The sequence below is a fragment of the Berghia stephanieae genome, chromosome 10, assembly GCF_034508935.2.
Source record: "Berghia stephanieae isolate SIO BIC M18660-M18661 chromosome 10, UCSD_Bste_1.3, whole genome shotgun sequence".
Taxonomy (NCBI): domain Eukaryota; kingdom Metazoa; phylum Mollusca; class Gastropoda; order Nudibranchia; family Aeolidiidae; genus Berghia; species Berghia stephanieae.
This window is the reverse complement of record NC_088369.1, coordinates 42,853,471-42,875,988: the sequence shown is the minus strand read 5'-3', so window position 1 is coordinate 42,875,988 and position 22,518 is coordinate 42,853,471. Positions and strand designations below refer to the sequence as shown.

At 39.0% G+C, this 22,518-nt stretch overlaps 1 protein-coding gene across 1 annotated transcript in view; it reads left to right on the top strand.

Moving 5' to 3' along the window:
* The first annotated feature begins 14,101 nt into the window (after positions 1 to 14,101).
* The window catches only part of LOC144981174 (uncharacterized), a 9,798-nt gene continuing 1,381 nt past the window's right edge, over positions 14,102 to 22,518 (top strand). Inside the window, exons 1-4 of the mRNA XM_078929326.1 lie at positions 14,102 to 14,192; positions 14,726 to 14,874; positions 16,048 to 16,176; positions 22,154 to 22,518. The exon at positions 22,154 to 22,518 is cut by the window's right edge and continues 1,381 nt beyond it. Coding sequence (XP_078785452.1) covers positions 14,175 to 14,192; positions 14,726 to 14,874; positions 16,048 to 16,176; positions 22,154 to 22,307 — 450 coding nt within the window. The 5' untranslated portion in view covers positions 14,102 to 14,174 and the 3' untranslated portion in view covers positions 22,308 to 22,518. The remainder of the gene's footprint in view (positions 14,193 to 14,725; positions 14,875 to 16,047; positions 16,177 to 22,153) is intronic.

Genomic DNA, 22,518 nt, shown 5'->3' with positions numbered 1-22,518 from the left:
TCAAATTTATGAAACAACCATTGTAGTGTTTACATTATTACAACTATTGTATTACCGTATTTGTTTTAATATTTCTAGTATAAATACAAGGCATTATGTTGTTTTTGAAATCCATTCTAAGCGGGTGGTTGGATGGGAGCATCACCCTTGAATCATATACCTATGATGTTCGCATGGGTGTACGATCCGATAGTGATGTCGTTTCTTCTTCTCTTTACTAGCCTATCCTGCTTCTTTGGTTTGTGATTGTATTTTTGACAGGGGATATTTTTTTTTCTGTAAATCTTCTGCCTGTTTGTTCTTGGTTCTTTATAATTTAGCTTATGAGATCTTTAGGTTATGATTTTGATTTACATTTGTACTATGTTTGTTAGATTGCTTGTTTTTTTGTTTCAGCGGTCTCTCATATAACCTCAATTGTGTTGGAAGAGACCTAAAGCAAGAAACAAACAAAAATCCATTCTAAATGATTTTTTAAATTATTTATTTGAGTCATTTCTTCTTTGTAAAATGATTTTTGTTTTATCTTTCCACCTGGATACAATCAATGTAAACATCAGTATTGTTTTTATGTTTTGTTTGTTTTTGACAATTGTTATATTGCATTTATTATTATCTTTGTTTGTTTTGTCACGCAATTGTTGCTTCAGTTCATCCCCTTTTAGCTTATTATTATACCGGTGTCGACTTCACCCTGTAAACTATTTTCTTCCCATTTTATTTACTTTGATTTAGTTTTTTTTAAAAATATTGCTTTATTAAGTAGGAGGCAACTACTGCCCAAGGGGTCCGTTGTAGGATTGCACTTTCGAACAAATTTTTCCCTCTCATGGTTCATTCAAATCACAAGAAAATAGTCAATTCTTTTTTTTTTTTTTTTTAATACAGAACTTGCAATGTAAGATTTTATTTTTCATTTTTTTAAAATGGCATATTAATATTAATCTAGACTGTTCCAATGTGTGTTTGGTTGCAAATTTATTTGTGTTAGATTTGTTGAAGCTTGCTTGACAGTTGAAAAGTCAACATTGCCAATTTGTTAAAAAAATTTACAATATTTCAATTTGCTGAAAGTTGAAATAAGTGCTAGTCTTACATAATGAGAAATAAACGAGATGTTTTATCCAATCATATAAATACGTTTCTTTGTTCATAGCAGGAGGAGGGGGAGGGGGGGGGGGGGGTAGGGAGTTCTAGACCTCCTTGGGTCACTTCTCTATTTTCTTTTCCTACTTCCTTTTGGCTTTTTGTCCTCTTGGTTTGGGATTTGTGTCTTGGTCTCGACTAAAGGATAGTAAGTAATTATTATCAGTTAAACACACCACAAAAGTCAGTATAATCTCTGGCTCTACTGGCTTTGTGACTCTAAATGATAGTGGGCAGGGAGGTACATGCTGTGTCTTCTATCCCCCCATACCCATTTTCCAATTGTTTCCTGTCATTGTCTTGGAATGAGATTACTTAGTTTTGTCCTGATCCTTGCCTGAGTTCCTTGGCTGGGAGGGAAACAGTCGAATGTATAGTTATAGTTTTGGGAGATGATATTTTTTTTCCTTGTAAATCATCTCTCTGTTTAGTTTACATATTATATTATATGATTGGTAAACATTTGAGTATATTCCTCTTAGTTGGGACCTATGCTTGTGTCTAGATGAGACTTTTAGGTGATCTCAAACTAAGTACTTTGACGGTGTGCCCTTGGAATCTACACCTGTTTCTTATTTGAACCAATTCCACTTTGTGTCACCTTTTCTTTTGTGTTTTAATTGTAATTCTAGAACTTTTTACTATCCCATTTTCTTCCTTTTTACTGGCGCTGATATGACCTTAATGTGTTACAAACGCCGTAAAACCCTTAAAAACAAAAACAAAAACTCTAAAGTACTACTTTATACTCATTTCTTATACATAACCCAAGAGTGCCTTTAAGCTCTCGTAAACAAAAAAAATAGTTTTTAATTTATACAGGTTTGCAAAGAAGCAGCTTTTTAATAAGAGTAAGAGTGGTTTGAGATGAGTTGAGTTGTTAGATCATGTTGCTAAAATACGGTACTAGTCTTTTCTTTGACGTCCAAATTTCATATGTTTAAAAACAGAATTTTGCCAAAATTGTTAATGAATTCTGTACAGGATTGTTGAGAGATACGCCATATTGATATTAAGAAAACTAAAAAAACCCGACATTTTTAATGTTGTTCAAACGGAATGTTATCTAGATGTTAGGCAAAATAAACATAAAAATAAGGTTGTAAAAAAAAAGACTGAGATATACCTTGTTCTTTTCAATTAAACAATATTCCTCTTGTCCTTTTTCTAAGGCCTATGTAATTCAGAGTGTTATAGGCACTGAGTTTTAAATCTATTTGCCATTTGTCTTTTGTACCATATTCCTTTTTCCTTAGCAGTTTCATGACCTAAAAGTGTGGCAAATCTGTAAGTGTCGCAAGCGCTGTTAAAACTTCTAAAAATATGCAAATTAAAATCGTGATAAAAGCTGCTAATGTCTAAAAATACTTTATACTTTAGTAGCATTTATAGCCGATATTCTCTGATTTTTGCGGAAGCAGCCCTTGGTATTTAGAATTGTTACAAGCATGCTGTGGTGTGGATGGTTATATTGATATTGATATGAGTATTGGTTGAGATCATTTTTTGAAAAGCGAGGCATATGACAACGCTGATGTTGTATATTTATAGTTGTAATTCTTTCATTATATTTATTTCGTAGTAACTAAGTTGTTATAACATTTGTACAATTTGGATTATATCACTCTGCCATGTGACCAATGTCCGATAAATTACGTTGATAATCCTGATTTTGAAATGGCGTTGTGAGACTTAATATTTGTTGCATCACCGAAGTTATTATTATTGGTTTATTACTATTATTATTTATTATTTATTACTATTTATTATTATTATTATTATTATTATTATTATTATTATTATTATTAAGAGCAATTTATTTTTCTATTTTAATTATTATTATGTTATGAGCAATTTATTTTTCTATTTTAAATATTTTTTTAAACACTTTTTTTATCTTGAGGGCATCCGTCGCAAACCGTGTTAAGTGTGAGAGAAGTGATTTTGAGTAAAATGAAAAGAAAACTGCAGCTACTGCAATAAGATTTACATGCGTGTTAGGATCACAAGACTACCCGCTCCAAATAACGGGACTGTGGTCAGTGTCTGTTGATCACAAGGGTAGGATAGGAGAGGGCTTGGGCTTTTTAACTCTTTCAGCACTGAGGCTCTATATTCGCATTTCCGTCACAAAATGGCTGACACCTGATTGAGGCAGCATGAAAATGACAAGCTAAGACAAAGCGACATTCGAATTCGGCGCAAAATCTCAATATTGAAATACCCCCCCCCCCCCCCCCCCTATGGCCAATTGAATGTTCTGATGAAAGAAATGATACCTTTGGTTCAATTTATAGTACTTACTTTTGTAGAAAGTAGGATTGGATTACATTATTATTTTTGCCTTTCAAGACCGGCCGCCGCACTGTGCGGCCATTGGCCAGTGGAACAGATTCTGCTCTGGCCGCACAGTGCAGCCAAAAACGCTGAAAGAGTTAATATAAGCTAAAAAATATAGAATTTACCAGACATTACATGACCCCTGCACGGCTATAGTCAGATGCCCTTGATATGTTTTATATCTCAATAATGATATATTATAATGCCTTGTTGAAATTTAAATATAATGACGAAATAGCAAGGGCTGGGAAAGTTCTTATCTATGTTTGATGAACCCTCTGATATTATTTACTTCGTTGATTTCTGCATTTGCTAAATCTTTGCTTCCTTTGGGTTTCTATGATTTGTAAATTCCAATTATTTATAATACTATTATGTCCTCAAACATTTCATTGTGCTAGAAAGGCATTACAGGCCAAGCTGGTTTTTTGGGACGGGCACAGTTCATGGCAAATGGTCCCAATTTAACGGCGTCGCCAATACCGGCTTGGACTGTATTTGAAATGCACTGTTTTGTATGTTGTGAGGTGAAACTACAAAGAAGTCTGTATAATAATAATAATAATAATAATAATGATAATATTAATAATCACACATTATTTCACAATATGCATATATTATGAACTGTGAATACTGGGTGAAGTCTTCTGACCTATAGTGGGTGGAGAGGTCACTTTTGCTGTGTCTCCTATCCCCTGGGTGGGGTTCCTGACCTCCCATAGTGGGCAGGGAGGTACATACTGTGTCTTCTTTCCCCCTATATTTGTTTTCCAACTTGCTTTCTATCTTTGTCTTGGAATGAGATTACTTTTGTCCTGGTCCAGAGGGAAACAGTCAAATGTATAGTTAGTTTTGGGAGATGATATTTTTTTCATTGTATATCATCTCTCTGTTATGTAATGTATTATGTTTTTTAAATTTTTTATTATATATGATTTGTAAAACATTTGAGTTTATTCCTCTAAGTAGAGACCTGTGCTTGTGTCTGGCTGAGACTTTTAGACCTCAAACTAAGTATTTTGATAGTGTCCTCTTGGAATCTACATCTGTTTCCTATTTGAACCAATTCCCCTTTGTCTTACCTTTTCTTGGGTGCTTTAATCGTAATTCTAGAACTTTTTACTACGGTATCCCATTTTCTTTCATCTTACTGGCGCTGATATGACCTTAATGTGTTGAAAGTGCTGTAAAACCCTTAAAAACAAGCAAACATCTCCTATCCCGCCTATTATATCTATTTTCCCATTCAATGTTTCTCTCTGTCTTTGTTCTGGTTCTGGCAGGGGTCCTGAGCTGTGAGGGAAGTTCCATTTTTGAAAGATATTTTTTTTTTCCTTTATAAACCATCTCTTCTGTTTTGTGTATTGTCATAATTTTTTAGTTTTGTATATATGTTGTACTTTGCTGATGCCTAACTGGAGTTTTTAGTTAAGGTTTTATGACAAAATGGGCACATTTGATAAATTGCTTGGGGAATCAGTTCCCTTTTTTTGTGGCGCTTTTAACTTCTGGTTACAACATGTCCCGAAAATTCTTCCATTTCACTGGCACTGATATGACCTGCAAGTGTTGGAAGTGCCATGAAACCCCTAAAAACAAACAAGAACTGTGAAAATGTTGAGGAATGTTGACTTCTCCATCATGACCTTTTAAATGGTACTGAGGATACCTTAAATTGTTGCAGGCGCTGTAAAACCATTGAAAACAAAAAACAAAAACAAACAGAAAATATCATCTAATAATATAGATTGTTTGGTTTTTGAAAAAGACTTTAAAGAAGGTCCATTGTAAGAGGCATGCACGAATACACACATAGCTACAAACGATTTATTGTGAAAGAAAGTTGGTTTACATTTGGAAGCTTTATAGCTCGCAAATGTTTACAACTTTCTATTTTTTCGTCCGAAAATGAAATCTACTCAACAGATCTGTCAATATTCCCTCATGAGCCTTTTTATCACTGATGAATACGTTTTGATTTTGTCAATGTCGTACTTGAAATGACATCAAAAAAGTAACTTGATGGGAGCTATTGATCTTTCCTCTGAGGTTGTGTTATGTCCCTTGTTTGCAGAGGTTATATTATATCTCTTATTTATTTATTATATTTTATACACGTATATTATTTGTTTGTAATGTTGATTTAACTCGATGTAGTGTGACTTTGTTAAGGTAATTTGTGGGGTGTTTGCAATAATAAACTTGTTGATTTCAATAGAGAATATGTATATATATATATAGACTGCAATGTTAGTTGTCGTGTTGCCATAATATTGTTATCACTGTTAAATCTTCCTCGTTGACGAAACTACCCAAAGAATTTTAGGATGGGGTCGCCTCCTTAACTCTCTCCTTACCAGCTATTTTTAGAATTTCCCCTGAAAATTCACTCCAAACCAACACAAGAATAGACTTTTCTTACTCAAACAAAAAGTAACAAATGAGCTCTACAGCAGTGTTTAGTATCTATAGCTGTAATCAAAGCATTTCTTTAACTTTTGTGATGTACAAGAGAAATCAGAATGAGAAAACTGTTGGTTGCATCGTAACGAATGTGACGATTTTCCTCTGGGTGGTAAGGAGAGGGTTAAGGCTGACCTTTCTTTTTGTGCAAAGATCCAAGATCCAAGATGGAGATTTTTGTCTCAGACTAGATTTACAGATACATTTCTACTATCATCTACTTCTGTCCCTTCTTTTATTTAAGTCTATCGTCTTACTTTTCTCGGTGCTTAAATGACCCAGGTCTTTTGCAGTGTTGTCAAACTGTGCACAAATGAAAACAAGCAATTTGCAATGACCGTTTTGTAATCATTTGAATGGACCCCTGTAGGCAGTATACTCAGTCGTCTGTGTAACTGGGTGGGGTTCCTGACCTCTCATAGTGGGCAGGGAGGTACATACTGCATCTTCTACCCTCTGATATCTGTTTTCCAGCATGCTTTCTGTCTGTCTTGGAATGAGATTACTTGTTTTTTTCCTGTGGCCGGAGTCCTTGGCTGAGAGGGAAACAGTCAAATGCATAGTGTTAGTTTTGAGAGATGATATTTTTTTCCCTTGTACATCATCTCTCTGTTATGTATTGTTATATTTGTTGTTTTAAATGTATAATGTAAGCATTTGAGTGTATTCTTCTTAATCAGATCCTGTGCTTGTGTCTGGATGAGACTTTAAGGTGATCTCAAACTGAGTACATTGATGGTATGCTCTTGGAATCTACACCTATTCCCTATTTGTTCCCAGTTCCCCATTGTCTTACTTTTCTAAGAGAGCGACATGTGCTTTAATTGTAATCTAGAATAATTTTTTTTTTACGATCCCATTTTCTTCCTTTTTACTACTGGCGCTGAAATGGCCTAAATGCGTTGCAAGCGCCGTAAAACCCTTAAAAACAAAAGCAAAAACAAAAACAAGCAGTGTACTCGGTATCCTTTGCTGGCATTGGCGAGAACTTCAAGGTGGTCTTAATGAATGTACCTATCTACTTCTGAAATGTCCGCTTTGTCTTACCTTTTCTTGTAAGCTTGAAAGTACACACCTATTATGATCTTTGAAAATGGCGCTGAAATCACCATAAAGTGTTGCGAGCACGTAAAACCCCATAAAAACAGAGCACTTTTTAGAAAGAATGGATTAATGGATTGCAAGTTGCAAGACTAAGGTCATAAACTCCGTCCTTCCAAAGTTAGATGGATCAATTTGACATAACTGATTACACCGATATAACAATGTATGTACGTACTTAAAATATGTGACCCATCTTCTCAAAACGGTATTATGTCGGAACGAACCAAATGCTTAAAAGCCGAATTTAATGTTAAAGTGTTCAAAAATATAAATTGTTGGCATTAGCAGCCTAAAATATTCTCCTCAATAAAACATTCAACACAAGTCTGATATTTCTGGCTATAAATTCAGTTTTCAACATCTTAACCATTCCGACTTAATACCGTTTAGAGACGAATGGTCACATATGTGTAATCCAAGACAGTATCGTATTACCATAAACCATAACCCTATTTATTTTGTATTATTTGGCATATTATAGTCTTTAATATTAATTTATAATTTATAATCTTTCAGGAGCTAGATAATTAAGTAGTCCCAGTATGACACATGTGACTAAAGCGAATTAAATACTACTTGTGAAATCTGTGTAATGCCATTATCCTTTCATTTGATTTATAAACAATGGTGCTAGCTAAAGTATGGGTGTCCATTACAGCTGGTCTCAAAATTAGACAAATGTGACCCCCCTCGTCTCAAAACGGTACTATGTCGGGATGGACCATCTGCTAAAAAGTCAAATTATAGTTAAACTGGTCAAAAATATGACACATTGGTATTTAGCACAGTAAAATATGATATTCCTCCTCCTCTATAAAGCATATAAACCTAACGTAAGCATGATATTTCTGGCTACAAATTCCATTTTCAGCATCTTAATCATCCCGACTTAATACCGTTTTGAGACGAGGGGTCACAAATTATACCCACTCACAAATACTAAGGCCTGGGTCCTGGGTGGGGTTTCTGACCTCCCATAGTGGGTAGGGAGGTCCTTGCTGTGTCTTCTATACCCCTACTGGGTGGGGTTCCTGACCTCCCATAGTGGGCAGGGAGGTACTTGCTGTGTCTTCTATCCCCCTTTATCCGTTTTCCAATTGCTTTCTGTCTTTGTCTTGGAGTGAGATTACTTGGTTTTGTCCTTTCCCTGGCCGGATACCCTTGGCTGGGAGGGAAACAGTCAATTGTATAGTTAGAGTTTTGGGAGATGGTGTTTTTTGTCTTGTAAATCGTCTCTTTATTAGGCACTGCATTTGTTTTACACACACACACACATACACACACACACACACATATGATGTGTAAACATTTGAGTGTGTTCCTCTTAGTGGGGACCTGCGCTTGTGTCTGGATGAGACATAATTTAGTGATCTCAAAATAAGTTTTTTAATTGTAATTTTAGAGCTTTTTACTATCCCATTTTTTCCTTTTTTACTGGCGCTGATATAACCTAAATGTGTTGCAAGTGCCGTAAAACCTTTAAAAACAAACACAAGAAAAACAACACATCTATCCCTCTACATCCGTTTATGGGTGGGGTCTTTTGAACTCCCATGGTGGGCAGGCCACGTGTTGTGTGTTCTATCCCTCTATATCTGTTTTCTGAGTTGCTTTCTGTCTTTGTCTTGGATTAGGATTACTTAGTTTTGTCCTGGCCCTTGCCGGAGACATTGGCTGAGAAGGAAACAGTCAAATGTATAGCGTTTGTTTTGGGAGATGATATTTTTTCCCCTTGTAAATCATCTCTCTGTTATGTACTGTTATTTTTTCATTTTTTAACATATGATTTGTAAACATTTGATTGTATTCCTCTTAGTGGGATCTTGTGCTGGTGTCTGGGTGAGACTTTTAGGTGATCTTAAACTAAGTTCACTGATAGTGTGCTCATGGAATCTACATCTATTCCCGATTTGAACCAATTCCCCTTAATCTTACCTTTTCTTGGGTGCTTTAATTGTAATTTTAGACCTTTTTCTAAGACACTAATACAGGTATTATACAGGGGATACAGATAACGTCTTGTTCACACATCTGTGATGAACGGTACGACCAAACATCCGGTTTACCGTCCTGTTAGACATATTTGCATTTTATGAACCATCGTTTTAAATTGGAAAATGCTCTTTTATGAAGGCGACCATTGTCAAATTTCGTCCCCAATAAGCGGTGGGCCGTCCCAATTAAGCGGCTGGGAATTGGAAAGGGTATAACTTTTTATATAGAAAAAAAAATCAGTTTTCAAGGAATCGTCCCAATAAAGTGGCGTACCAACAACCGGCGTGGCCTGTATTTATTTGTTGTTTTGAATTTATAAGGTAAGCATTTGAGTGTATTCCCCGTAGTGGGATCCCGTGCTTGTGTCCGGATGATTCATCTTAACTACGCCACTACTACATCATCTCATTCATCTGTGGTGTTTCATTCATCCTGTTTTGTTGATAAAGGGGAAACCCGAAACGTTCATTTGATCTGTTTTTGTAATTAAATTGAAGCTTGCATTCAATTTCACATTATTATTTATTTCTTCGAGCTTCGAGCAGCAACATTTACATCACATTCAAGATAATAAAATAATACATAACAGAGAGATGATTTACAAGGGGAAAAAACATCATCTCCCAAAACAATAACTATACATTTGACTGTTTCCCTCCCAGCCAAGGACTCCAGCCAGGGCCAAGACAAAACCAAGTAATCTCATTCCAAGACAAAGACAGAAAGCAAATTGGAAAAAAAAACTATAAGGAGATAGAAGAACAGCAAGTTCCTCCCTGCCCACTATGGGCGACCAGAAACATTGGGTCTAAAGTTAACCCTTGGTAAATGATTAGTCTTGTGAATGTGTCTTAGATTGAAATATTGCACAAGCTCTGTTATTTTGTCATTGGGTGAAAAATCCCTATTGACAAAAAGGAATTCAACATTTTACTAAGACATAGAGAAATAAGAGATCATAATTTTTCGTTTATAAGTTATTTCTTATTGTTAAGGACCAAGGTGTCAATATTTCAAAAATGAAAACATGTTTTTAAAGGAAAAAAAGTAATATATGTGACCCTTCGCCTCAAAGCGGTATTAAGTCGGGATGGCTAAGATATTGAAAATTGAATTTATAGCCAGAAATATCAGACTTGTGTTGAGTTTGTATGTTTTATTGAGGAGAATGGATACCATATTTTAGTGTGCTAATGCCAACAATTTATATTTTTGACCAGTTTAACAATTAATTCCGCTTTTGAGAATATGGTTCGTTCCGACATTATACCGTTTTGAGACGATGGGTCACAAATAATACTGCGATTTGTCATGGGTCTATTTTTTTCTATTGCTTTTATTTCTCTTTGCTGCAATGATTCTGTTGATATTAAAAATTATTTTTATTAGAATTATTATTATTATTATCATTATTATGAATTAATTACTACGTCACTGTCATTGCCTATTGGTCTTCCAATATAGAGTGGATTTAAAATACACACGTGTTATGAATTTATTTAATTTTCTTGGTTGGAGTGGGGGGGGGGGGGGATCTTTTGACTTCCCACTGTGGGCCGGTGAAGTCATTCGTGCTGCTTCTGGGTGGGGTCTTTTGACATCCCATGGAGGGCAGGAGGTCACCTGTTGTGTCTTCCACCTCCCTATATCTGTTTTATGAGTTTCTCTCCGTCATTGTCTTGGAATGGGATTACTTGATTTTGTCCTGGTCCTTGCTGGAGTTTGTGGCTGAGAGGGAAACAGTCAAATGCATGGTATGTTAGTGTTGAGAGATGATATTTTTTCCCCCTTGTAAACCATCTCTCTGTTTTATACTTTTTGTTTGTTTTGAACATATCTTATAAACATTTGAGTGTATTCTTTAGTCGGATCATGTGCTGGTGTCTGGATGAGACTTTTAAAACTTTTAGGCGATCTCAATCTATATACACTGAAAATGTGCTCTTGGAATCTACATTTGTCCCCTAGTTGAACCATTCCCCTTAGTCTTACTCATTCTCAAGGGCTTTTAATTTTAATTCTAGAATCTTTTCACAATCCAATTTTCTTTCTAAATACTCTCGAACAGTTCCCTCCTCTGTACGCTGTCTTTGTAGACTTTCAGATGCAACACTTTGACTTTCCAATAAAATGTTTGACCACCATCCAGCAGCTGTATTGAGATGCTACTTTGCCAAGTCATCCACGATGGAAAATTATCAGAACCATTCTCCTGGGTGGGGTTCCTGACCTCCCATAGTGGGCAGGGAGGTACATACTGTGTCTTCTATCCCCCTGTCTGTTTTCCAATTGCTTTCTGTCTTTGTCTTGGAATGAGATTACTTGGTCTTGTCCTGGCCCTGGCCGGATACCCTGGCTGGGAGTGAAACAGTCAAATGTACAGTTAGTTTTGGGAGATGATATTTTTTTCCTTGTAAATAATCTCTCTGTTATGCACTGTATTGTTTTGTTTATGTATTATATATGATTTGTAAACATTTGAGTGTATTCCTCTTAGTAGGTACCTGTGCTTGTGTCTGGATGAGACTTTTAGTTGGGTGGGGATCCTGACCTCCCATAGCGGGCAGGGAGGTATACACTGTTTTCTATTCCCTTATATCTGTTTTCCAACTTGCTTTCTGTCTTTGTCTTGGAATGAGATTACTTGGTTCTGTCCTGGCCTTGGTCGGAGTCCTGGCTGGGAGGGAAGCAGTCAAATGCATAGTTATTGTTTTGGGAGATGATATTTTTTTCCTTGTAAATCATCTCTCTGTTATGTATAAGTATATTTGTTATTTTTTAATGTATAATGTAAGCATTTGAGTGTGTTCCTCCTTGTTGGATTTTGTTCTTGTGTCCGGATGAGACTTATAGATGATCTCAAACTAAGTACATTGGTGATATGCTCTTGGAATCTACATCTGATCCCTATTTGTTCCCAATTCCTCTATGTCTTACTTTCTCTTGGATGCTTCAATTGTAATTCTAGAACTTTTTACTATCCCATTTTCTTCCTTTTTACTGGCGCTGATATAACCTAAATGTGTTGCAAGCGCCGTAAAACCTTTAAAAACAAAAAAACAGACTTTTAGTGATCTCAAACTAAGTACGCTGATAGTGTGCTCTTGGAATCTACATCTGTTTCCGATTTGAACCAATTCCCCTTTGTCTCTCTTACTCTTGGATGCTTTAATTGTAATTCTAGAACTTTTTACTATCCCATTTTCTTCCTTTTTACTGGCGCTGATATGACCTTAATGTATTTCAAGTGCCGTAAAACCCTTAAAAACAAAAAAAAAAACAAAAACAAAACAAAAACGGAACCATTCTCAGTGAAAACTGGAGTCCGACAAGGCTGCCTTTTGTCACCAACACTCTTTTTGGTAGTTATTGACTGGGTCACGAAACAGACTACCACAGGACAAAAGACAAGAATTCAATGGACCCTCACGAACCAACTACATGATCTCAACTGTCTTCTCTCTCACAACTTGAAAAGATGCACAAGAAAAACTAAACAAAGTCACAGATAGAGGAAGCGACGAAAACAGGACTGCAAATGAAAATCGAATACAGGCAAGACAGAAATAAAGTGCGAGGAATTTCACCTTATATTGATAGTATGCGCTTGGCTAAGAAGCTCACAACATTGCCATCCGGAAGTATAACGTACCAACACACAAAACTATGTGTAACCATGAACGTTTATAGTCTGGTTAATACAGTTTAGTGGTAATTACTCGTAAATGCGGATGGCAAAAAGCAATAATAAAGACCCGAGTGACGTCAACTTCATACTATCTATAACACCACCAAAGAGATATCAAAGCGGTAGATAACTTTGTATATTTGGGTAGCACAGTAAGCAAGGAGTAGGAACAGAAGAATACATTAAAAGCTGGGGAAATAAAGCATGATATGCCTTTTACACTCTTCGACCAATAATATGGTATACAAAGGCTCTTACAGTGAAAAGTATAACCCGGTATTCAATTCAGCACAAACGTGAAGTCTGTTCCTTTATACGGCTAGCAGACATGCCATTTCTCCCCTTATCTTTCTGTTATGTACTGTAACATTGTTTTCTTTTGAAGATCGTTTGAATGCGTACCTCTTGAGGTGGGACCATTTGTGACCCCTCGTCTCAAAACGGTATTATGTCGGGATGGACCAGATACTAAAAGTCAAATTATAGTTAAACTGGTCAAAAATATAAAACGTTGGTCTTTAGCACAGTAAAATATGATATTCCTTGTTAGCACAGTAAAATATGATATTCCTTCTCCTCTATAAAGCATATAAATTCAACTTAAACATGATATTTCTGGCTACAAATTCCATTTTCAGCATCTTAATCATCCCGACTTAATACCGTTTTGAGACGAGGGGTCACATTTGCTTGTGTCTGGATTAGGCTTTTTTGTATTCTCAAACAAAGCACATTGATAGCTACCTAGCCCTTGAAATCTTTATCTGTTCCCTTTTTGACCCGGTCCCCATTGTTTTACATTTTCTCGTATGCTTTAATTGGAAATCTCGATTTTTCTTACTTTCCCACTTTCTCCCATTTTTCTGGAGTTGAGATGATCTAAAAGAGAGAGAGAAAGAGAGAGAGAGAGAGAGAGAGAGAGAGAAAGAAAGAGAGAGAAGAGAGAGAGAGAAAGAAGAGAGAGAGAAGAGAGAGAAGAGAGAGAGAGAGAGAGAGAGAGAGAGAGAGAGAGAGAGAGAGAGAGAGAGAGAGAGAGAGATTAGAACTATCTCGGAGTGGAATGGGCTGGATGAACTGATCATCATGGCACCACACCTAAACGAGTTCAAGGCCCGACTGACATGGGCCCGCGCCCAATGAGGACGCCGCTGAAATACAACCAGACCATTGGTTTCTTCAGCGCCAACCATACAGATAGAGATAGAGAGAGAGAGAGAGAGAGAGAGAGAGAGAGAGAGAGAGAGAGAGAGAGAGAGAGAGAGAGAGAGAGAGAGAGAACTCTTTCAATTCTTTGCAAAGTTTCGCGCCTTTTTTTCACATCACACAACAAAATGAATTCTTTTTATTTCGACTCAAAATGACGTCATATCCTAAACCGGATATTGAAATAATTTAGCTAGTCTTTCGTCTAGACATTGAATAGAATCTTATATTCGACATGGCCAGCAATTCACAGGTATAGTACATATTTGATGATCTGATATTCCAAATCGTAATGGACTCATTATTGTAATGGAAGTATTCTTAAACCATCAGAAAAAAAAAAATATATAGATTGTGTTTGGTTGTGAGACCTTCAAATATTTGCACATTGTTTGAAACTTAACGGATTTAACGTACAACAACAACAACAACAGCAGCAGCAATGATGTGATGATGATAATAATAATGCTAATAGTAATGATAATAATATTAATAATAATAATAATACTGATATAATAATAATAATAAATAATAATAATAATAATAATAATAATAATAATATAATAATAATAATAATAACAGTAATGATGATGATGATGATGATGATGATGATGATGATGATGATGTGTTGACTCGATGGGGTTTTCTTAAATAAAGGTGTTTTTCTTTTCACCTTCCACCTTTCATCTTATCCGTGCCCCCCACCCCTCCCTTTTCTCTGCATCACCTCTCCTTGCATAACTTCTCATTGTAACTAACTGTAACACACATTTTCCCTGCATACAGGAACGGCAAAGCAGCGACCGTGCGTCGTCCATCCGGCAGCTTCGCCTTGACCTCCAGTGTGGGAATCGACAAGGACAAGACATGTACTCGAACTTGATGGCAAAAGGAAAGGAATGTGATCTTCTCTGTGGCGATGGCTCTGAACTCACGTGGGTTTTTGAAAAAAAATATGTGGATCTAGTCTATGTGAACATTCGTCTAAAAAAAACCAACAAAACAAACCCAACAAGATTTGAACATGTATGGGTGCAGCGTGGCTCAGCGGTACGGTCTTTGCTTCGTACCCGAAAGATACCGAGTTCGATCACCCGCTGAGCTGTGTGGCCTTGAGCAAGTCACCTCGCCCTAGCTCAATTTGCGGCGCTGCACTGCGGCTGACGCCAAGGTTATTCCAGTCTTCCCTTGGAATAGAGACCCTAGAGACAAATTTCCCCTATGGGATGAATAAAGAGAATTTTATCTTTATTTTATTCTGATAGCTGTATCATAGACCACCAACGTCAATTCACACTGTCCTCAATGAGAGACATAAAAGCTTTCAAAATAACAAAGAATTAAAATCAAAGGAAGACCTTACAAACTTAGCATCGACAGCAAAAGGCCGCGAACTGTGAAAGGAAATGACACAGATGATGAGAAGGGCAGCCGAGGCGTCCCGATCGGATGATTAGGAAGCGAACAGCATTAAGTCAGTCATATCACTCCTATGTTTTTGTTTTTGTTTTTAAGGGTTTTACGGCGCTTGCAACACATTTCGGTCATAATAGCGCCAGTAAAAAGGAAGAAAATGGGATAGTAAAAAGTTCTAGAATTACAATTAAAGCACAAAAGAAAAGGTGAGACAAAGGGGAATTGGTTCAAATAGGGAACAGATGTAGATTCCAAGAGCATGCCACAAATGTACTTAGTTTGAGATCACCTCAAAGTCTCATCCAGACACAAGCACAGGTCCCAACTAAGAGGAATACACTCAAATGTTTACCAATCATATCATATGTAAACTAAACATAATACAATACATAACAGAGAGATGATTTACAAGGAAAAAAAAATATCATCTCCCAAAACTACAACTATACATTCGACTGTTTCCCTCCCAGCCAAGGAATTCCAGCCAGGGTCAGGAGAAAACCAAGTAATCTCATTCCAAGACAATGACAGGAAACAATTGGAAAATGTGTATGGGGGGATAGAAGACACAGCATGTACCTCTCTGCCCACTATGGGAGGTCAAGATCCCCACCCAGATATCACTCCTACATAGTTCAATGTTGAGCGGTGTGTGTGTTTCATGTAATTTTTAAATCGATCGTATACAACAGGTTTCCTGGAGGACCCAAAGCAAAAGTCAACACGGACTCCTCCAAGAGTGACCAGAACAGAGACGACGGGATGGTCACCCTCAAGAGTTATTCCATGCGAGAACAACATCCTTTCTACAGAACCAGCAGGTGATACATACTTGAATACAGAATGAATTATTGTGTTCTATCGCCCCGCCCCCCCCCCCCCCCCCAAAAAAAAAAAAAAAAAAAAAAAAAACCGGCTATAATATGGTCTTGTGGTATGGCACTCGCTTTCGGATCGGGAAGTCCTGGGTATATATATATAATCTCGTTTTAAAACCAAATAAAAGATTTTTAACCCTATTTTATTACACCCCTATTCTTTCTTTCTATCACTAACGTTGTGACGTAAACGAGCGTTATAAAATCATACATTCACTATTTCCAAAGGTTGCCTCATAACTTTTTTTTAATGCACCTGGCAATGAGCCGGAACTATTTTTTAAAACCAGACGACAAAGCAACGTCACGTGACTCCCTGCGGAACAATCGAGTGTTATACAATTCAATGATAATGATAATAATCATTATTATGCTGAAACTGAAATCTTATAAAGCGTTGTCACTCCGGAAATATCAGATTTAAATAAATTACAAATTACATTGGCTTAAAACACACACACACACACACACACACACATACACACATACACACACACACAGCAAACTGAACGCCTATCTTGAATCTCATACCATCTACTAAAAATCAAAACTGATAGGTTTTAAGCTTACGTTTAAACATAGACAACGGTTCTTTTCAAGAATGCTCTTCTACTATATTATGACGATCGACCCAATCAGCAAAGTCTGGTCCGCATTCGTGCACCGTCGCAAACCCGCCGGGTAGCATCGTCAGAACACACCGTTCGACTAGATGCTCTGCCGTCTCAGGTTCTTGCCCACAGCGGGTACATATTGGATAGGTAGAAAGACCCCACCGATGATGCGCACTTGCCGTTAGACAGCTCCTCGACCGAAGCCGACTCGCAGCCACCCAATGTCTCCTCTTACTGGTATCAAAGCCTGGCAACTTCTCACCAAGCTTAGAGGAGTGTACGTCCCCACCCCAACGAGGGATTGAATTCGTCCAAACTGACTTCCATCTCGTATGTGCAGCTCTAGATGTAGTCAGGGATTCTGCGTACAAGGGTTGCCGGGACTTATTTCGGCTCGAAACGGGGACACCGTCCATTATGCGCATCAGAGGGGTATCCCCATTCCCTCTCTCTTTGATCTTACTCAGCCAGTTTCCCCTAATCGTCTCCCTCCGGACATCGGGGGGGGGGGGGGGGGGGGGCTGGATCGCTGCCATTATCGGGCCCCATTCTCTAGGAGTTGTTGCTAGCGTTCCTGACACTATGTGCATCGACTTGCGAAGTTTTACATCCACCTTCTCAACGTTTCTGCTTCTACCCCACACTGGAGCGCAATACTCCGCGGTGTAATAGCATAGTGCCAAGGCGGACGTTCTCGGGAGCGCTTGGCTAGCGCCCCAAGTCGATCCCACCATCTTCCTCAGAAGACTATTCCGCTTCTCTATCTTCCGGGCAACCCCTTCGAGATGCACCCTATAGGTAAGGCTGCGATCCAACGTCACCCCTAAATATTTTGGATGCGGCTCAAATGGGAGTGGCTGGTCCCCGACTAGGACATTCAGTTTGCGGGTGTGAAATGCAGTCGCCACGGTTTTTGAAGTGTTCATCTTCAGGTACCACTTGTCGAAATAGGATTTGAGTCTGGTGACGTCCTCGCTAAGTACGCTCTCGAGACGGGTCCACACTTTACTTTGAGTAACGAGTGCCCAGTCGTCCGCGTATCCCAGCCTCAGGGAGGAAGTGTTCGGCATATCGCTAATATAAACGTTAAACAACATTGGCGCACGTACCGATCCCCGAGGGACCCAATTCTTCAATTTCCTTACTTTGCTCTTGGCGTCTCCCAGCGCGACATGGAATTGCCTTTCCCCCAAGATCGAAGAGAACAACTTCAAGGTCTTTTTGCACCTTATGGTTTTTGCTAGTTTGAGCATCAACCCTTCGCACCAGACCGTATCGTACGCCGCTGATAGGTCTATAAAGACAGCTGTTTTGCTGTTTTATCTCGAACCCGTGCTCAATATGCTCTGTAAGGGCAATGGCCTGCTCCGTGGTGCACCTCCCTTCCCTGAAGCCCGCCTGCTCGGGTGGCAAGGCAGCATCTCGGACCGGCCCCCATCAGTTTAATAAAACACGCTCCAACATTTTGTAAAGACAGCTCAGCAGCGATATGGGTCTGCCTCCTTCGCCGGTTTCCCTGGCTTCAGGATGGCAACTATCTTCGCGTGCTTCCACACTTGTGGAAGCTTTCCTTTTGCAAGGACGTCAGACATTGCCTCTGCCAGCCAGGCCCGTGCCCTGGGGCCCAGATGCATCACCATATCGGGATATGCACCATCTGTCCCTGCTGCTTTGCCGTTCTTCAAATTGCTAATGGCTGCACCCACTTCTCGGGGACTGAATGGGGCCGTCCAGTCCGACTCCTCCGCAGGTAACGAGTCCAAAATCGTACGTACCGTACGCCTTGCGGACACCGCGCTCAAAAGCCTGATTAGGGACCCGTTTGCTACGGTTCTTAATGTTCTTGGCAATTGTGTCTGCCTCACACTCCGGTGCAGCCTTCGCGTAATTCCGGTCCGGGTCCAATTTCTTTATCACTCGGCTGGAGTGTGTGTTCGAGACTTTCCACGGTCTTCTGCCACCGTTGCTTCCTTCCCTCTGCCAGAGACTGAAGTAGTCTATCGGCTACGTCCTGGGACTGGGTCTGCTGATACTCTCGGTACAGCTCTTCCGACTCTGCTGTTCAGCAAGGGGTGTAGAATTTCCGTTTGCCCCGTGGAATAGAACGTTGAGCGCTCTTAACCAGTAGCCTGCTAAATCTGGTTATATTCTTGGACTTGAGAGGAATGGCAGGGCAGACCTGCTCGATATAGGAACTGAATTCCTCCCAGTCAGCCTTCCTGAAGTTCCATCTGCAAAGTGGGAGAGACTGCACCCTCGGTATTGTCACCCAGCTGTGACAAGAACCGGCCTGTGCTGGCTATGCGGAAAGTCCCCGAGGACTGTTCGCTTCACCTGCAGCGGTTCACCGTTCGCGCCTTTCGCAACGAGGATGAGGTCTGGAGTGTACTCCTTCTTAGGGCGGGTACCCCTGAAGGTACCTTTGACTGTAGGATCGTACACTAGGTGTAGATCATTACAGTCCATACATTATGAGCGGAGTTGTCTTCCTGTCTCGTTGCAGTCTCGGTAGCCCCATTCGTGATGGTGGCTCTTAAAGTCTCCCTGACAGATGGAAGGATGACTGGCCCCAGTTGACGGACTATTATATATAGAATGTGCTTTTTGATTTTCTGTTTGAATAAATAAATCTTATTGTTGTTGAGGGTGAGTGTAACATTTGGGGTAAAATTTTGAAAATGTATTATGGTAAGAAGAGAGTTAAAACGGTTTCCTTTTATTTTCAAAGTGAATGCTCTGGTGTTCGGTACTTCGAAAAATAAGCTCAGGCGGCTTCAGACTGCCCAGTAAAGCGCTGCCAGACTAGTAGGTATTCATGAGGCGTAGATTCTGCCAAGCCTATGCTTCATGACCAGCATAGCTGCCTGTAGAGAAAAGAATTAAATTCAAAGCTTGCGTATTAGTATTAGTTTTCCTTCTAAAACATAAAAGCTGGAATGACCTCCTTTTCCTTATAGGGAATGAGATTAGAGGAAGAGTAGCGTCCCTTGATTGGACGTCACCCATAGTCTGTGACGTCACCGGCGGAAAAGTTATTAGAGAGAGAACGTCATGTTGGTTGTGCGCATGCGTCTCTCGTCCTCTCCGCGAGGACGAGAGACGCATGCGCACAACCAACATGACGTTCTCTGTAAGGAACGCCTTACGATGACGATTTTTCCATGGTTGGTATGGATAGGGTTAAGATGAATGGTCACGAATTCGTTTCCTCTTAACCATGTCTGATTTCCACATGAATTGAGTAAGATGATGTGGATAACGTAATGTCTTACCAAAGGATACAAAGTTGTCCTCCAGAGCTAAAAGGTCCATACGTTTCTATAGCGTCACACGGACATTAGCAATACGGTTCAATAGTCTGATGTCACGCCGCCCGGCAACGGCGGGCATCGTGGTTCTAAACAAAGAAATACTTTTTATTTTTCATGCTGGCTAGAACTTTTCATATGCCTTGTGATCAGAATGTGCAAAAGTCAAAACATGATCAAATTTATGTGTTTTTCTTCTTCTTCTGGACACCCTTTATGCTCGCCGGAGAAATATTTCATACGGGCGTCCGCCATTGTTCCGATAGTTTAGAGCCAGTGTTACTAAGTCATTAGGAAGGAAGTGACGTTAGGACTGTTGAAGAGTATTGCTTCCTACCCTTGGAAAGAACGCTAATCTATCGCAAAGTATTTTACGCCATATTATCTAATAGAATAGACTCAGCTACTCAGTTACTGCTGGATGGGCAGGGGGTCAGAAGAAAAAAAAATTGACTTCTCTCCCCTTGATCAGCCCAAGTCCCTTTGCGTGTGATGCAAGTGCTCTACCACCTGAGCTATCATAACCCCCACCGAGGGATAAAGATCAGGGTTTAATCATGTTACTACATCAACATTGTACCAGAGAGGTCATCAACGTATCTTTATATTCTCAGACCTGCCAACACTTCACATTCCAAAAGTGGAATCAGGACGCCTGAAAATAGGAATTTGAGACAAAAAATAGGAATTTGTTTTGTTTGTTTTGTTTTTAAGGGTTTTACGGCGCTTGCAACACATTAAGGTCATATCAGCGCCAGTAAAAAGGAAGAGAATAGGATAGTAAAAAGTTCTAGAATTATAATTAAAGCACAAAAGAAAAGGTAAGACAAAGGGGAACGGGTTCAAATAGGGAACAGATGTAGATTCCAAGAGCACACCGTTAAAGTACTTAGTTTGAGATCACCTAAAAGTCTCATCCAGACACAAGCACAGGTCCCAACTAAGAGGAATACACTCAAATGTTTACCAATCATATAATATAATATGTAAACTAAACATAATACAATGCATAACAGAGAGATGATTTACAAGGAAAAAAATATCATCTCCCAAAACTATAACTATACATTCGACTGTTTTCCTCCCAGTCAAGGAACTCCGGCAAGGATCAGGACAAAACTAAGTAATCTCATTCCAAGACAATGACAGGAAACAATAGGAAAACAGGTATGGGGGGATAGAAGACACAGCATGTACCTCCCTGCCCACTATGGGAGGTCAGGATCCCCACCCAGAAAATAGGAATTTGAGACAAAAAATAGGAATTTTAAAAAAAAATTCTTACCATTATCATCATTTTTGAAAATCGGAATCTTAGAGACAATGACGGAATAGTACAAAATAAAGAGTGAAAATAGGAATGATTCCGCCAAAAGTGGAAGGGTTGGCAGGTATGTATTCTTTTTAACACGGACAACCAGGTACTTTTTTCACATGAATTGTGAGAGGTAATCGTGTATAACGAACGATATGTCTTACCCAAGGACAAAAAGCAAAGCTTGCTTCTTCCATGATGTGCGGCTATGTGGTCAGTCTTGTGGTATAACACTCGCTTTCGGATCGGAAGGTCCTGGGTTCGAGCCTCGCTCGGCGTATAGTCGAGTCCTTGGAAAAAAACTATTTACTCACATTCTCTCACCGTACTCGGGGTGTACAATGAGTACATGGCCGTCAACAGCGTTGTCTCTGTCGGGAAAAAAAATATAATATCGCCTAACAGGCGTCATGTCTCGTTCTACATGTTATGTTTTTAAAGGGTTTTACGGCGCTTGCAACACATTTAGGTTACATCAGCGCCAGATTCTACATGTTACGTGTTGCTGTTGGTCAGGGACCCTTTTTAAAGCGCCTTGAGCACATTTAGTGGATATTGCGCTATATTATATATATATATATATAATATATATATATATATATATATATATATATATATATATATATAAAGCTCAATCAACTTATCTGATTTCCCCCCCCCCCCCCCCCCCCCTATCTTTTCAGCAATGACCTAGGACTCAAACCTTCAGCCTGTCACCTGCCCGTCCGCTACTTTCCACGGGACAACTCCTTCACCCTCTCCGTCCAGGGGATCGGGAACTACATGGACTCCCATTTCACCACAGAGCTTGACCACTGTAAACACGTTGAGCTCTGAATTGACCACAATGTTGTTCTAAACAAAGAATGATGATGATTATTGGTCATCTCGCCACAGAGCTTGACTATCACTGTAAACACATTTGTGACCCATCGTCTCAAAACGGTATTATGTCGGAACGAACCAGATGCATAAAATATGAATTAGATGTTATACTGGTCAAGAATTTAAATTGTTGGCATTAGCACCTTAAAATATGGTATCCATT